Below are 16,160 nucleotides of genomic sequence, written 5' to 3'. Positions count from 1 at the left end.
AATCGGGAGGGCCAGTTGAGACCAAGCAGACCACTCAGCTGTGGGGAAAAGAGGGTATTTATTAACCAACAGGGTGGGGGAGCTGAGCCCACGCTCCCCACTCTGTCACATGCCTGTTCCACCCACCTGAGTGGTGAGTGGGGGCATTCCTAAAGAAATGTAGCTGTTCTCACAATAAATACATTCATTGTGGAGTGGAGGTGGGAGAGGATGGGTAAAGGGCAGTAAAAATCCGTGAGATTCCACGTTCTCAGCTACAAAAATAACAGTCATCCTCACCCAAGGGGAATGGGGGAGCTCAGTCAGGATTTGATTGTCCCATATGGGCCTGGAGACTTCAGAGGCCCCTGGACCCTGAAAGTGCCCCGGTGAGGTAGGACAGGGGTGGGAGCCAAGCATCCAAACTCCCAGCCTCTGCCCTTTGCATAGTTCCAAGAACGGGCTTCATGTGCCAGGTGAGACATCAGATCTCTCCTTCCCCTGCTCTGGTCTAGGGGTAGCAAATGCTTGGTCCCTAAAAGGAATGCTGGCTCATTGAGTGCAGTGTCGGTCACCCATTCTAGGGAAGTGTCTTCAAAGATAGCTAAATGGAAGAGGGCTCTCCTGAAATGTCAAAAGACCAAACTCAACAGACAGGGGAGGCCCAGAAGGTGCATGTGAGTGGAAATGTAAGCACATGTGTGTGAGGAAGGGACATGCCTGGAACTCTGCCACTCTTGAGAGTGACCAAGGTGGGGTGAGGGAGCTGACTCAAGCACATTAAGGGAGAAGAGGGGAATGAAAGTCTTACCTCTTTAGGCTCTTGCCAATGAGGTCACCACATGGGGCTAGGACTAGGACTAGGGAAGAGGACTGGATAGGATGGGATGTGGCAATTGGGAGGGTACCCAAAGTCCAGAAAAAGGGATTAAACAGCGATGTACCAGAAGGTGAGGGTAGGGGCCCTGCAGCCCAGCTGATAGACATTCTTCCATGTGCACATCTGAATGTATGCAGGGCTCAGGATGCTCTGGTAGCTGACAGAGGTCTTATCTGGTATCAGTACCATCCAGCACATAGGGCCATGCAGAGGATGGTGACATTGAGGCCCTCTGGACCTGTAGAGCCCTGCCTGGGAGAAAGAAGAAGGGTTTGAGCAGATGAATGCTGCATGAGGATGGAGTCCTCTCTTCCTGAGTGCTTAGGTTAAGGGCACAGGAACTGGGGCTGCAGAACCTGAGGGAGCACCTACCTCTGAGGAGCACCGGTTGGCCTGGGCTGCTCACAGATGGATCTGTGGAGATGAGGAGGGGGCTTTGGCTGGGCCTAACTCTGGCCAGCCATACAGGGACATCAAAAAGTTGGGAGAAGGGCCTGGAGTTAGGGGGCAGTGAAGGTAAGGTGACTGTGTTGGGGAGGCAGCAGCCCATCCTGGAGCAAGACAGGCTGGCTTGGAAGAGCATTCGTCCTGGGAGGCTGGGCTCAGACAGAGCTCTCATCCAGGTGCTCTACGAGCTGCGTGTGCTTCCTCTTCTCCAGGATGCGGCTGAGCTCCTCAGCGAAGGAGCAGGGCCCTGCCGGCACTCCGTTGTTGCTCTGCCTCAGGAGCACATAGCTGTTGCCATTCATCCTGCGCAGCCGGCTGGGCAGTGCCACAAGCCCATTGGTCAGCTCAGCCGGTGGCAGTGGGGGTGGTGGAGGTGGTGGGGCTGGGGCTCCTTCTCCAGGGATGATCTGGAGACAGCCCCCCTCCAGGCCTCCTGCCCCTTCCCCATCATCACCCTCATCTTCCTCTCCAGGGCACTGGCCTGAGACTGTCTGTAGCTGCACAGCAGAGCCCCCTGCCCTGCTGGCCCGACCCAGCGAGTATTTCCGTCGGTGTCCTCGTCTGCCTCCCCGAAGACAGGCCACGTAGAGGAGGGAAGAAGCCAGGATGAGGCAGAGACCACCAAGTACAGCAATGGCTAGCACATAGAGCAGCCTCACATCAGGTGCCAGTTGTGCTCCTGGCATAGCAGGGGCTTGTGGAGCCGGGGCAGGAGTGGCTGGCCGCACGGTGAGGCTGTAGGAGGCCAGCAGGGTGCGGAGGCCATTCTCCTCAGCATAGCAGCCATAGTTGCCACTGTGCTCGGGCTGTGTGTCTGTCACCAGCAGCCCATCTACACCCACACGGTAGCCATCCTGCCCATCACTCAGGCCCATGCTTCCATTGAGCAGCCACAATGCCCGAGCCAGGTTGGATGGCTGGTCACAGGGCAGGAGGACGTCATCACCCCGGAGCACAGAGCGGGTCTTCGTTGGTGGTGGTGGCCCTGGAGGGAGTGGAAGATAGGAGCAGTCAATGCCCGCCTATCCCAGGAAGGGCACTAGAGGTGGCAAGCCAGATGGTTCACTGTTATGTCTCCAGCACCAAGCGCAGAATCTGGAATCGTGGAGATACCCAGCCAAGCTCTCTGCACTTATGCTTGCACAGGAGGTTCAAGTTGGCCTTTCCCTGTGGTTTCGATTCCTGACGTCTGCCAGTGATGCCTAATCTCTACCTCCAGCACAGTGTTCTCTCTTGAACGTCAGAACTGAATATCTTCTACATGCTGGACATCAGTATGAGGTCTCTTGGACATGTCACAGGAACTATGGCCAAAGCTCCCTCCCAAACTACACCAGGTCTTTTCTTTGAATTGTCATCACCGTGAACTGTGCCACCAGCTCCTCAGTTGCTTAAGTCAGAAACCTGGGAGTTTCCCTGCCTCTCTCTCCGCCTCACCTTTGTATCTAACCCTCTTGGGCCAACCAAGATTATGCTTTTGGAATCTATCTCAGACCTGTTCGCTTCTCTCCTCCAGCTGCTAGCCCACTCTGGTCCCCATCTAATCCATTCTCCACGCAGCAATGGGGTGACCTTTTACAAACACTCAGCTGATGAAGCCACTACCCTACATTAGCACTGTCCCTGCCCACTTCTCCAGCCTCTTGTTGCTCAAACATGCCAAGCTTGCTCTGCCTGCTATTCCCTCTACTTGGGTGTCATCCTTCTCCCCATGTCCTCCACTTGCTCAGTTAACTCGGGGGAAGAGAACATAGCAGTGATCAAAAGCACCAACTCCAGTCCAACTGCTTGGAAGCACATTTGAATTCTGACCCTGCTGCTTAACAGCTGATTAAATTTGGGCAGTTTACTTATTCTACCTGTGCCTCAGAGAGGTTGCCCCTCATGGAGATGATGATAATGGCACCTCTCTCATAGGAATGCTGTGAGAATAAATGAAAGTGCATGTGAGTGTTTGATCAGTGTCTGGCACATAGAAAGTACTCAGTACATATTAGCTATGATTTTTAACTTTTGTTCTTCTTTCAGATATCAGTGCAGTCATCTGTTCTTCCTTGGGGTAGTACTCATTATCCTTCAAACTACCGTCATAGTTATAATGATTCTTTTTGCAACAAAAACCAGTAGAAATGATTATAATTAATTGTGTGATCATGTGATTGCCAGTGCTGCCCCCTGGCACACACACTTGGCTTTAAGCCCCAGAAGTGACAAGAAACTTCACATTTTGAACCTGTTTCCTCATTTGTAATTCTTTTGGGAAACAAATGTTTGCTGAACACTTACTCTATGCCAGACTCTGAAAGTGCACAGACATAGCCATTCAGATACATACATATGTATACAAATGCAGCCAGACCCACATACACATGAATATCACTTACTTGTGTCCCTGTTGCTCTCACAGCCTCTATTTCCTCTCTCTATGTCCTGTATCAGTGCTGTCCTGGAGACAGAAGAGCAGAACTCATGAACAAGAGAAAATGGGCTCGTTTCCTCAGTGGAATTGTCAACAGGGCGGTTACCAACAACCGGCTGTCACTCCTCCTACAGCTGGGTAGGCCATCCTCCTCTCCTCAGGCCCTGATGCCCTGGGCACATGGGACCCTCACACCCCCTACCACCTCCTGCTTGCTACCCTGGGACCTGTTGGCTATGGTGGTCTCCATGCAGGCATGGGTGCTGGGGTCCCAGCCACAGTAGGGGTCCCGGGCCAGGATGCAGTCATAGCAGGAGCGGTAGCGGGAGCAGCTGGACAGTGGTAGCTGGATGACTCCACTAGAGGCCCCTATGTAGAGGCTATGCTGGGAGCCAGAGAGGACAGCTGATTAGCAATACCCTCACTCCCACTTACAGACACACATACAGCCACTTCCCAGCCTCCTCATTCTCCCGCCCCGCACCATTCCAAAAGGCCATATTGAGGGTCATGAGTTAGGAGCTACCTGCATAGGAGAAATAACCAGATTCTCCACAGACTGGGGCTCCTTGAACACTTGTGTCTCTTCAATAATGTGCATTCCAGAGCCCAGGACCACAGCCTTGTGGATCCAGCCATCAGCTGGTATAGAAAAGGCAGAGGGTCAGACTCCAGCAATGAAAAACTGCTCTTGGCCCCCTGCAATAGTCTAATGGGACCAGCTTGGGAGTTATAAGGTCAGGGACAGGATTCAGCCAGTAGAAGTGGGCCCTCAGGACATTGGGAACTCTGGGCTTATCATGGCAAGAATTATTGGGTTCAAAAGCATCGTGATTGAGGTCAAACGTCACTAGTTGGTGACAGGAGTCGGCAGTCACCAAGAACCAGTGGTCATCAGTGTTTTGTGATCAAGGGTCAACCAGGGGCTAGAGGTCAACAGGGATCAAGGACAGGTCAGCAGTCACCAGAGGGCTCAGGTTAGGGGTCAGAAGCACCTGTGCCCAGAAAGAGCAGGTCATAGGTGGGTCCAGCAGGCGTGGTGACAGGTGTCCCTGTAAGGTGTGTATAGCGCACACTACGCTTGAGCAGCAGGGGTCTTCCACGCGTGGGTACCACGGGCCGAGCCATCAGTGGGTGCAACTTCACAAAGTCCAGGACCAGCGATGGCAAGTCCTGGGATGAGTTGTAGCCTTGGCTGCGCAACAAATCTGTGATGCACTGGGGTGGGAGACAGGGGTGGTGAACCTCAGGACTACTATCCCTCCCAAGGGTTCTGTCTTCCTGCCTGTCCTCCCTATAAGGCCAGACCCTCCTGCTCCTTCCAGGGTTTCTGCCTACTCAGCACTGGCCCCAGGCCTGGGTACTCACTGAGCCAGGTCGGGGCTCTGGCACCCTGCCCTCATAGCGGCCCCAGCGCCGAGCACCATCCTGGTATTCCATGTAGGGACCTGCAAAGACAGTCTGCACCTCGGTCAGGTCATAGCGGCAGATGGCTGAGGCCTCCAGGGTCTTCCTAGAGATAAGACATAGGAAAGAGGGCTGAGTTACACTGAGTGGAGCCTGCTTCCCTGCCACTTTCCCAGCCTTGAGCCCACTGTTGCTCTGGTCAATGCCAGCTCCAGGCCCACAGGGCTTCTGGTCCCAAGCTAGCTGGATGTGCCTGAAATTCTCTCTGCAGCTAGCCCTCCCAACAATGGATCCTATCTCATCCTCAGTGACCTCTGCTACAGCTCCTATGCTATCCCTAGTTCCTTGCCTCCCCAGTATCCCTGCACTGACCACTGTGTGGTCAGCGTGAAGGCCGCATAGAAATGCGTGCGAGCTGATGTGTCAGCGTCCAGGCTGCAGACACCACGTAGTGTCTCATATTGTGGAATGTGGCAGATGAGACGCGCCTTTAAGAAGGAGGTCCACTTCTTCTGCAGGATCTTCCTCCCTCCTAGGTCACCCTAGGGAGGTAGGGGCATGGGATCAGAGGCCAGGGTCAGAAGTTCAGCCGCTATACCCTTGCCCCAATCTCAGTCCTATTCACCTTGCACACACGGGCCACACGGGCCACACGGTGGCTGCTGCGGCTCTGAGCAAAGCTGCCAGAGCCCTCCTCAGTGGCACGCTCCGTGAAGAAGTAGTAAATCTTGTCATCATCGCCCACTGCACTGGCCTTGCTCTCCCGTACCAGGATAGAGAATATAAACTCGGCATCTGCAGGTGAGGCAGTTCAGGTGGCTTCTGAGACAGGTCGGAGGTCTCTCTCCCAATCCCCCACCCCTCACTCAATGATACAAAGGAATAGGCAGGCTCACCTGGGGATTTGGGGATAGGATGGTCAACTGCCCAAGGGAGTAAAGATGAAGAAATAGTCCCCTGCCCCCCATCATCCTGTGCCTCATCCTCCTAACCATTGAGCCAGTGCATGGGTGCCTCCTCAGTCCTCAGGGAGTGAGGGTGGCGGCTTCGGCGGATGTCAGGTATGCTCCGGAATTCATATCGTGTTGCTGTGTAGAGGCCTCCATCTGGGGCAGGGACATGCCAGACATGAGATATGTCACATACGACAAGGCACATAACACACATGGGTGGCAAGTCCTAGCAAGGATGCTTGTGGATGAGAGACTAGGGTGGGGAGAAGGGCACACTCACCAATAATGAGTCCTGTGAAGCCACGGGCTGGGTCGTAAGGACACTTCTCCTTCCCCTCCTCAAAGTTGGTTGGCAAGGTGAAGGCCTCAGCATCCTGGGGGAATGAGAGTCCAGAAGTCAGTGGTTCCCAGGACAGGCAGGGGTAGAGGCCTAAGGTCAGACCAGTCTGGAGTCAGGGACCAGTGATTAGGGCTGAGGCAGGCATACTCACAATAGCTGCACAGAGGGGCTGGAAAGCATGAGTCCCGCATGCATAGAGGTGGGTGGCATTGAGCCGCTGTAGGAATCGCACATGGTTGAAGCACTCAGTCTGTGGGATAGGTGGGGGAGGGTTAGGAGCCCCAGGTCTCCTTAGAAGCCTCTTCCAGTAGTCCAGCTTTGTAGTCTGGTTCTTATCCCCACCCACAGGACACAGTTCTTTCCAAGATCCCAGTGGGCCTTCTTACTGCCCGGAACACAGAATATTCTCTAGAATTCACTGTCTTTTAGCCTCCTAGTGGCATAACTCTTCTGTCTCTTGGATTACTTGATATACTCTGCCAGCTTCTCCTGTATCTCCTGTACCCACAGTTCAGGGGCTCCCAGGTTCTCACCATACTAAGATGCTTCTCTCACATCTCCTTCTTAGCAATGTCCATCAGTCTTGGAGCTCCTATAGCCCCCTTTGGAGTGACACTACCGAATCTATCCCCAGGCTCCAGCCCTCTCTCTACCTGATATCCCACAGACACATCAAACTCATCCATGTCAGAAAGCAAGTTCATCCCCTCCTCCCTAACTGCATCTTCCCTCCTAAACCTGTTCTTCTAGTCTTTCCCATCTCTCTTCATCTGTTTCCTATTACTCAGTCTAGAAACCAGGAGTCATCTTTGCTGCTTCCCATCTCTTCACCCCTACATTCAGTCCTGTTCCCTGATTAAGTGTTTGTCCTAAATGTCTCCTGACTTGGCCTACTTCCCCTCCACTGCCCCCACTTGAGTCCAGATTACCACCTGACAGCTCTCCCAGTTCTCTGCCACTCTTCATAAAAATGACTTATTTACTCAATGAATGAGGAATACGTGCACACAGTGTAAAATTCAAAAGGTACAAAGGGATATGTTGTAAACAGAGTCTCCTTTTTATCTCTGTTGTCTTCAAAGGAAACTGCTGTTACCATTGTCTGAAGTTTCCTTCCAGAGAGATCCTACCAAATGGCACATACTTGCAACCCACTTTCCAAGGCATATTTTAAAAAATGTAAACCAGATCATGTCACTGCTGTATTTAAAAAATCCCTTCAGTGGTTCACCAGAGTCCTGAACATGGAGTTCTACATGCTCCCAACCCTGCATGATAGTGCCTTGCCCCTTCCTCTGGCCTCATTCACCCTACTCCAGACACACTGGCCTTCTCTACTCATCAAATGCCTTGAGCTGTCACTCTCTTGACTTCTTTGCCTTGTTAATGATTCCTCCTCCTGCCTGTTACTCAGGGTTTGGATCCATGCAGGCCTCTTTGTTTCATCTCGCTCCCTTGCTGGGTGCAGTATTTGTCATCCATCCATCCTCTCTACCAGCCTACTCAGGCCTCCCTCCTTTGACCCACGCAATGTCCCCAACCTCCCCACTGCCTTTCCTGCCTCCATTTTAATCCATCTAGTCCCTGGAGCTGAATAAATATTCCTATAGTAGTGTTTCCCCAAGATGTTTACATTTAATAATGGGGAGAGGAGGGAGGAAATCTGTGGTGAAATAAGTTGGAAACCATGGGTAAAACCTACCTTTACTGAGGACTTCTGAGAGCCTTAAGGGATTGCTGTGCATTGTGGGATGGAGTGTGCAGCATTTCCCAAACTCATCTGATCATTAAACTCTTTTTACTGAAAATTAACGCTCCTCAGAACAAGCTTTGGGAAATGTTCTCTCTACCCAAAGTGAGGTCCAGGGACCAGCAGTGTCAGCTTAACCTGGGAGCTTATTAGAATTGCAGAATCTTGGGCCCTTCCCAGACCTACTGAATTAGCATCTGCATTTATAATATACCCCTGTGATTCATGTGCACATTGAAGTTTGAGAGTCTCTAAAGTAGACTCTCAGTGGTGAGGATACTCACTGTCATAGAATAAAATCCAAACCCCCTGCTGGGCATTTACAGCCCTCCATGACCTGGGCTCCACCTACCTTACCAGTCCCATTTTCTACCCACACTACACCAAGAAGCGGCCTTTGATAGAAGCTCCTAGAGGCATCTCTTTAAACACAGCTGTCCCAGCACCACTCTTGACTCACTGAATCAGAATCCTTGGGCTGGTGGACCTTGAGAATATGTATTTTTAAAAAGCTGTCCAGATGGCTCTGTTACATAGCCAGACATGGGACCCCTGAAGACACCTGTTCTTTAGCTAGCAAGGGCTTCACCAATACCCCTCCATGGGATACTGAATTCCTGAACTATTCCTTGACCAAAGCTTCATTTTTTCTCATCTCTACAATGGAGGATAATACCATTTCATATGGTTATTTTAGAATTAGGTGATAATAGCTAAGTCAACACTTACTAGAGATTACTTATTGTTATCATGATTATTATTGGGGAGCCCAGAGGAGATTAAGATGCCATCGCAGATCTATTTATTAGGCCACCAGATGTTTGGATTAGAAGTGCTGCACTGGGGCTTGTTTATTATGGTTGCTGCAACTGACTCGCTGATAATTAACTCTCCATTTGTGTTCCCACCAACCCTGACATCTCCAATTGAGGAAGAGGAAAGGAGCTGGGGACAGGGCAGACCACGTACCTGATTGTTTTTCCCTTTTTGATGACATTTGCTTTGCATCTCTGGGGAGGCCTCCCAGTGGATCTGGAGAGGGGGAAATGGTAGAAAGGCTGATGCACTGACCCCAATACCCTTGCCTTTCCTCATTATCTGTGTGACCAGGTGATAGGACCCCAGGGGAGTGAGGAAATTGGGTTGGGGGTAGGTTTCAGGAGGAGCTTTGAGAGTAAGGGAGACCTGGGTTGGGAAGGGCAGCATTGTCTGACCAGGGGGCTCTGGAAGGCTGGCAGCATTTCTAGAAAGTTGAGGTCCCAGGGAGCTGGATGAAGCTGGAGACCCTCCGAGTGGTCCAAGTGCCAGGGGCTGACCTCTTTGTGAGCCCCATCTCCTATGTCGTGGGCACTGAGAGAGAATAGAGCACCTCGGGCTCCCACCAGCAGCCTTGCTGAGGCCTCCTCCAGCAGCAGTGTTGAGTAGTTCTGGGCTGGGCCCTTGAAGTGCCGGGTCCCAGAGAGCTCTGGGGAGAGTGGGAGCTGTGAGCCCAGCTCTGGGGCTGCCTCCCAACCCCCTGCCCCGGCTTCTGCTGCCTTTTGAGGTTGGGGAGGACATCTAACCTTCATAGGGGATGGTCATCCGTGGGGTGGCATCTAGTTCTCTAGATGGTCTCCGCAGTGATGGTCCAGGGACCGCAGTTGCTGTGAGGAAGCTCATTAGGAGGGGCCAGAGCCTCCCCCACATCTTCCTGGGGAGGCCCAGACCAACAAGACTCTCAAGGAGAGCCAGGGCCAGTCAAGGAGATGATGGGAAGAATAGTCACAGGGGTCAAGGTCCTGGGGGGTCACTTGGAAAGTCAGGCGTCATGGGGCCAAGGAGGGTCCTGGAATTGGGGAGACATGGAATCACAGGATTGTGTGGCCATGGAATCCTCGGTAAGAGGTCAGAGGAATGGATGGATCACACGCTGTCTGTCTGCATCAAATACAAACTCCATGGTGAGAGGGAGTTGTGGGGTCATGGAGGGGTTGTAAGTCACTGATGGTGTCACCCTGCTCCGACCACAGGGCTAGTCCTGGTTCTCTGAGGTCCAGTTTCTGAAGAAAAAACAGGAAAAAAAGCCCTTTGATCTATGTGTGGGTGGAAGGTAGATGACATTACCCCTAAACTTCAGGGGGTACTGAAGGAAGAAGGCCCAGCATTCACAGAACTCCCATGTTAGGATCGACTCACAGTCATTCTGATGCAGGAAGTTGCGTGGTGGAATTTGCCCTCTTTACAGGTCCTAGACTTCCCCTAACCCAAACCCAAGGGAATAGCTCTCCTTTGACCAAGTCAGAAGCTTAGCTACGCCTCTATCTTGGTGGAGCTCAGGTTCTCAGGGAGACTGCCTTCAGACTCAAAATGGGCAGCAGCTGGCCTTGCTGCCTGCAGGGGTGCCTTATGCAGGAAGGCCTAAGCAGAGATGTTTAATGGGCCTTTGTTTATTTTATCCAGTTTTCCCTTTGTTTTTTCTTTTCCCTGGCCTGAGAGCTCCCTCTGGAATTTCTCTTTGATTAGACACTTCTTGGCATTCCTCTCTGAGAGGGTGCACATCTCCGCCCTGCCCATTCGAGTCTGTACTGCATCCTTTGGCTAGGCATCTATCTACACGTGCCCTTACCTGCAAACAGGCATTCACAGGCAATGCAGCGGGGAGGGGTCTAGATTTACTGGCTGCATGGGTGTAATGTTTGTGCAGGAGGCTATAATGTGCAAACCCAGTTAATTGAGACATGAACAATGTGGAAAAGGTGAATGATGGGATCCCTGAGCTCTTGGCCACCTCTCCTGGCATATATTGGAGACTATTCCCACACCTGGCCCTCCCTCAAGCCAACTCAGGATGTGGTACATGGCACAGAGATCGGGGTTACACTGAGCTCTATAACAGGCCTGATATCTGGGGTGGCCCCTGAAGGTTTCCTGAGCTGGGCTAGGTGTGGAGGAAGCCTGACCCACCCAATCTCATTTAGATGCCCACAGACTGGGCCAGGGGTGTCACTGGCCTCTCCCCTCCCTTCTAGGTCAAATATTAACTATGTGGCCTTGAAGAGAGGGGAGGGACTAGGAGCTGGCCAGAGGGAGAAGAACAGGAATTTGGAGCATTTATTTAAGAGGTAAAGGTCACCACTGTAGTGGGCAGAGCCCAGAGTGGGAGAATGGAGTATGAGTAGAGAGAAAAGGGTCCCTAGACCACAGAAAGGGCATCAGCTACTGGTTTAGAGGCTGGGGCAGTAGGAGGCCCCAGGCAAACTGCCCATACTCCACCCCTCACTGTGGAGGCACACCTGTTTACCTTTTGGGCCTCCTATTTGCTTAGTGCAGAAGGGTTGAGGAGCCAGATAGCTATGAGAGATCAGTCCTTAGGATTGGGCAGGGGGAACACACCCCAGGTCAGAGGAACCACTCAGAGTGTGGTACATGGCACACTTACACAGGTTTACACAAGAGTCACATGTGTCCACCGGAGGGTGATAAGCATGCATACTCGTACACACATATATTCACAAGAGGGCTGTGAACACATGTATTCTCAGGAAAGTCATGCACATGCACATTCACAGTGAGGTTTGTGCACACATGTCCACATAAAGGGCCCGCAACATGTGTTCATATATATTCACCTGTAAGGTTGTATTCACAAGTCCATTCATTCATCAGGTCACATGGCCTCAGAGGTTAACAAGGAGGGTTAAAAACCTACACATGTGCATATGAAGGATTGTACACCTATTCACAGGAGGGTCCTGTACATACACACGTATGTGGAAGGACGTGGACACAAACTCATTGATACAGTGGGTCAGCTATCATCATGTTCACAGAAGGGTCCAGTACATGTGTTCACACAGTCCTCAAACACATAATTACATCTACGTAGAGACAAGCACATGTACATACAGGGGGCTAGCTCTCACTGCAAGCTCGGAGACTGCCAGTGTCCACTGAAGGTGAGATGCAGAGCAGAACACTGCCTCCCTTCTTAAATGTCCCACTTCTAAGGCCAGATACCAAGTGTATGTCTCTGTGTGTGTGTGAGATGGGGGGAGGCTTCTGACTTCAGATGCTCAAATGGGATAGGTGCATAGGCCAAGTCTGCTCTGCAAGGGAAGGAGGGGTACCTAACAAAGGGGAGGAGGCCCCTAGTTTTAACGAAGGAAAGATGAATGGAGCGCCTAACTTAGCACTCCTCTACACTCAAGTATATAGCAGTTCTAGATAGAGTTGGGCTCGAGTTCTCAGCCCCTATTTAACCTGTTGGGAGAGAGGGCGGGGCTAAACGGGGGGGCGGAGCTCCTCCCCCCACCCCCCCACACACCAGTGGCAACAAGGCTTCAAGGTCTCCAGTCCACACCTCACACTCCACCCACAGTTCCACAGTTTGGGTTCCTCCCCAGGGCCGGCCCCCTGAACTCTGATCACCTTCCCCCTAAGCAGATCCCAGGGCAGAGGGAACTGAAGAGGGGAGGACCCCTCCCCCCAAACAAGATCAATGTAGGATCAGCAAGCTCTCGACCTTCATCCCAGATGTCCACCTGCTTAGTGCAGGCGGTATCTCCTTCTGCCTAATAGAATGGTGGTCTCTCCGGAGAGCCCCTCCCCCGCTACCTCCTTTCTCCACCATCTTTCCAGTTCAATCCTTTCCTCAGGTCTAACCTCAAGTCTCTACTGCTGCAGCTTGAGGACAAGCTCTCCTTCGATTCCGCCAGACACCAGAAGACATGACCCAGATCCCGGGGTACAGTGTTCATCACGCGGGCCCCGTTCCGCTCAGGTCCCCGACTCCGCGGTGGCGGGGCTGCGCCCAGTGCGGCCCGAGGCCTGGCCTGCGCCCCTCTAGAGCCTTTATGCGGGACTGGGGGACTTAGCAATGAGAAAGGCCTGGTCCAGCTTGGAGGGTAGAATGGACATGTGAAAGGCCTGGCCTGGTCCCTGCCCCCTGGCGCGGGTGCCACCGCCGCCCGCACTCCCTGCCTCTCACCTTTGCGCTCGGATCCCTGGCCATAGAGACAGCGACGCGCAGCTCAGCAGCCCCAAAGAACCAGCTGCGCGAAGGGGCCGCGGCCGGAGGTGGGGCGGGGTGGAGGCGGGGCCGGAGGTGGGGCGGGGGCTCGGAAGGCGGGACCAGGAGGCAGGCGCGACAGGGTGGGGTGGCCGGAAGGGCACAGTTCTTCTTTCGCGCCCCCCACTCTATACAATAGAGACATTTAAAGCCAAGGATCACACATAACCGTCCGGCAACTGGCGTGCCCTGTCCCCAACGGCCACGGCCCCGGGATCGTGTCTTGGTGTTGGCCTCACCTCCCCGAGTTCCCTCTGCGGCTTATAGCCCATCTTCTCTCCCCTCTAGCCCTGATGCCTCTGACTTTCCTACTGCTAGGGTCGTGCAAGCTTGTCCTCTGGGAGCTTAAAAATTCTCCAAGGGCCCGTCCTCACTTCTTGCCCTCCGGCTACCCCTCTTCCGCTGACTAGGATGCGGGGGGTAGTGGGAAACAGTGTGTGGAGACCAAGCGTTGGGGCAGCTTTGAACACAGAACAGGGTCTTCATTCGGAGGTCAAGGGCCTCCTTCATATGGTCCTGCAGCCTGAGGTGTGGGTGGGTGAAGGGAGTCAGGTTTAGAGGGATGACATTACAGTTTGACCAGAAGTGCACACAGAAAATGTTTTTCTGGATAAATACCCACAACCATTTGCACCTGGTCCACTCAATCAAAACTTAGACGTAACCCTCTTCAGAGACTGGGTCACTCAGACATTTGCCTTCCTTCCAGCTCATCTTGGACATCAATGTTACTCCAGATCCTTCAGTGCACTCCTCCTAGTCAACAAAATATCCTGCCCTTCCTGGGCTCAATCATATTATCAGCTATCTAGGAAGCACCACCAGAATCAACCTCCCAACTAGGCTGGTCTTCCCATGCAATCTTTGGACCTATAGTTTCACCTCAACTCAGGCTATGCCTCCTTCCCATCCCCTATTAAAGACCCCTCTAGGGTTTGACCCAAACCCCAGCTCTACCCATGACCTGGCCTAATCTCTCATATCCATGACAGTATTGCTATGGGCCCAAGAGCAGGACCAAAATGATGAGGGCCACAGGAACATAGGTAAGTGACTCTTCCATGTGCCTAGGAGTCTGTGCTCTGGAGGGATAGAGAGTAGGGGAACAATCAAATGAGCACTGGCCTGAGAGAGTTTGAACAAGATTCAAGTGGCTCTATCATTATTTAACTGAAGATGCCTTGGGAAAGACAGATCATCCTTCTTTTCTGAATTCCTCAAAGCTCAGTTTGGCACTTCATCATATACAATCTCGTAGTTTGGGCTGCTGTGTGTGACAGCAGACTGCTAGACAGCAGGGCCCACATCGCACTTCTACCTCCCCCAGCATTCTGCAAATAGGATGTGTATGTGGAGGGGAGGTAGCTGGGGAGAAATGCTTGAAGTGTACATACACATTTGCAGAATGCTCAGCTTCATTTTTTAAAATTGTAACCTCATTCTGAGGCACTAACAGCCTCATTTTATAGATGGGAAAACAGGCTCTAAGAGGTTAAATAATTTGCCTTGAAATTATTCTTGTGTTTACAGAGAGGACAATCAGGACTAGAAAAGCCTGAGAAGAGGCAAGCAGGGTAAGCCCAAAGGGGTGTTAGCAGAGCAAAGGCGAAAACATACAGGTTTGCGTTGGGAGAGTAGGCAGAGAGAAAGGGCATGAGAAGGATGAATTTGATTTGATGAGATGGAACAGATCCTAGTGAGAAATAGAAACGTTAGTAAGTAGTTTGGACAAGACCACACAAGAAAATCCTGAAAGCTGATGAATTGGTAAGGAAGTCTAATCTGGGAAGACTGAGAAAGGCATGGCTAAAAAAATTTAATGTGCAGTCCTTGTGGCAAAGTGGGTTGGGGGTGACAATGGAGGATGGGCAGGAAGACTATTAGACCTAAAGTATCAGATAGGAGAGAAGTTAAATTGCAGGGGGGACCAGTGGGCAAAGGGACAGAGAGTTCTTCATGTTCTCACAGAACTCACAGTGCTGACTTTGGATACCACTGGAGGTGGCAAGTAGGCCAAAGTGATTTGGTGGTAGGTTCAGCATCCTACTCACCTACACTCTACGAGGCAAGCCTTTCTCTTCTAAGGTACTTTGATGGCAGACTCAGAGGTCATACATTTTCAAATGAATAAAATATGTAACTCACAATGCTGAGTTCCAGTATGGCACTTGCTAAACTGTAATGGGCAGTTACTTCAGTACCTCTGATATGTAGATTCTGACCACATTTCTCTCTACTGTTCTCCCACTTCAATCTCTGAACCTAAAAAAATGATCAGATGTGATGGCAATTAATGGAACTTTCTAAGGAAGGCCTTTTGGTATTTTTTTGTAAATCAAGCTGATAAAATATGAATAAAATATACTGACAGTGGAAGGGACTTGAAATCAAACTAAGAAATTAATCCTTAGCCATGAATTTGTGTCCTGGGACACAGGCAGATCCTTCTTTGAGGTTGCTACTCATCCTTAAAATCACTACCTCGGCTGCTTCACAGGGTTGCTATGAGAGGATCCCATTTGAAAACCTTCTAGTGTACTTCACAAACAGAACACAAATGGAGGTTTTGTTTTTGCCAGGCTATTTTCCCCAAATGTTGTAGCAAAGTGGCTGAGGGCAATGCTGGTTGTCCTCAGCCATCTACACACCAGCGTTTGGCTCCAGGCTTTGCACAGAGCAGTTACCTACTGTAGTAGGGATCCTAGGTGAAGGGGGTAGGCATGAACTCCTGAAACTTGAGCAGAGGTTCCCTGAGGCAAAAGAACTCTGGTCTAGTCAAGTTGTCCTGCTTCCTGTTCACTGAGGCATTTCTGTTCCTGCTTTGCCATCTCCACCTCTGGTTTGCCCAGCACTCTCCCTTTAGGTGGTATCATCTTTATTTTGGCCACATTAACAGCTGAAGTGCTTCTTCAGTAGGGACTGTCACCAGTGCAACAAT

General features: G+C 51.6%; 1 protein-coding gene across 5 annotated transcripts; it reads right to left on the bottom strand.

The window, feature by feature from the left end:
• Window positions 1-39: 39 nt before the first annotated feature.
• On the bottom strand, window positions 40-13,224 carry SEMA4G (semaphorin 4G). Of its 5 annotated transcripts, none has more exons than XR_002776948.1 (16): window positions 13,142-13,224; window positions 9,738-10,214; window positions 9,390-9,640; window positions 9,145-9,207; window positions 6,577-6,675; window positions 6,366-6,459; window positions 6,125-6,238; window positions 5,758-5,927; window positions 5,505-5,674; window positions 5,094-5,238; window positions 4,721-4,943; window positions 4,252-4,367; window positions 3,953-4,110; window positions 3,691-3,752; window positions 1,232-2,291; window positions 40-1,111 (listed from the first exon to the last, which is right to left on the bottom strand). XR_002776948.1 is itself a non-coding variant. In XM_023522540.1 (16 exons), the coding sequence occupies exons 3-16, from the start codon at window positions 9,859-9,861 to the stop codon at window positions 1,462-1,464; spliced, it is 2,619 nt and encodes an 872-aa protein (XP_023378308.1). In that variant the 5' UTR covers window positions 9,862-10,214; window positions 11,784-11,859; window positions 13,142-13,219; the 3' UTR covers window positions 40-1,461. The 5 variants fall into 5 exon arrangements, 4 of the variants coding, with proteins under 4 accessions (XP_023378308.1, XP_023378307.1, XP_023378309.1 ...); XM_023522540.1 differs by adding an exon at window positions 11,784-11,859 and having other exon boundaries at window positions 40-2,291; window positions 13,142-13,219; XM_023522539.1 differs by having other exon boundaries at window positions 40-2,291.
• Between the last annotated feature and the right edge of the window lie 2,936 nt (window positions 13,225-16,160).

The sequence above is a fragment of the Pteropus vampyrus genome, unplaced genomic scaffold (assembly GCF_000151845.1).
Source record: "Pteropus vampyrus isolate Shadow unplaced genomic scaffold, Pvam_2.0 Scaffold348, whole genome shotgun sequence".
Taxonomy (NCBI): domain Eukaryota; kingdom Metazoa; phylum Chordata; class Mammalia; order Chiroptera; family Pteropodidae; genus Pteropus; species Pteropus vampyrus.
The sequence above is the reverse complement of the archived record's forward strand: the minus strand, read 5'-3'. Positions and strand labels throughout refer to the sequence as shown.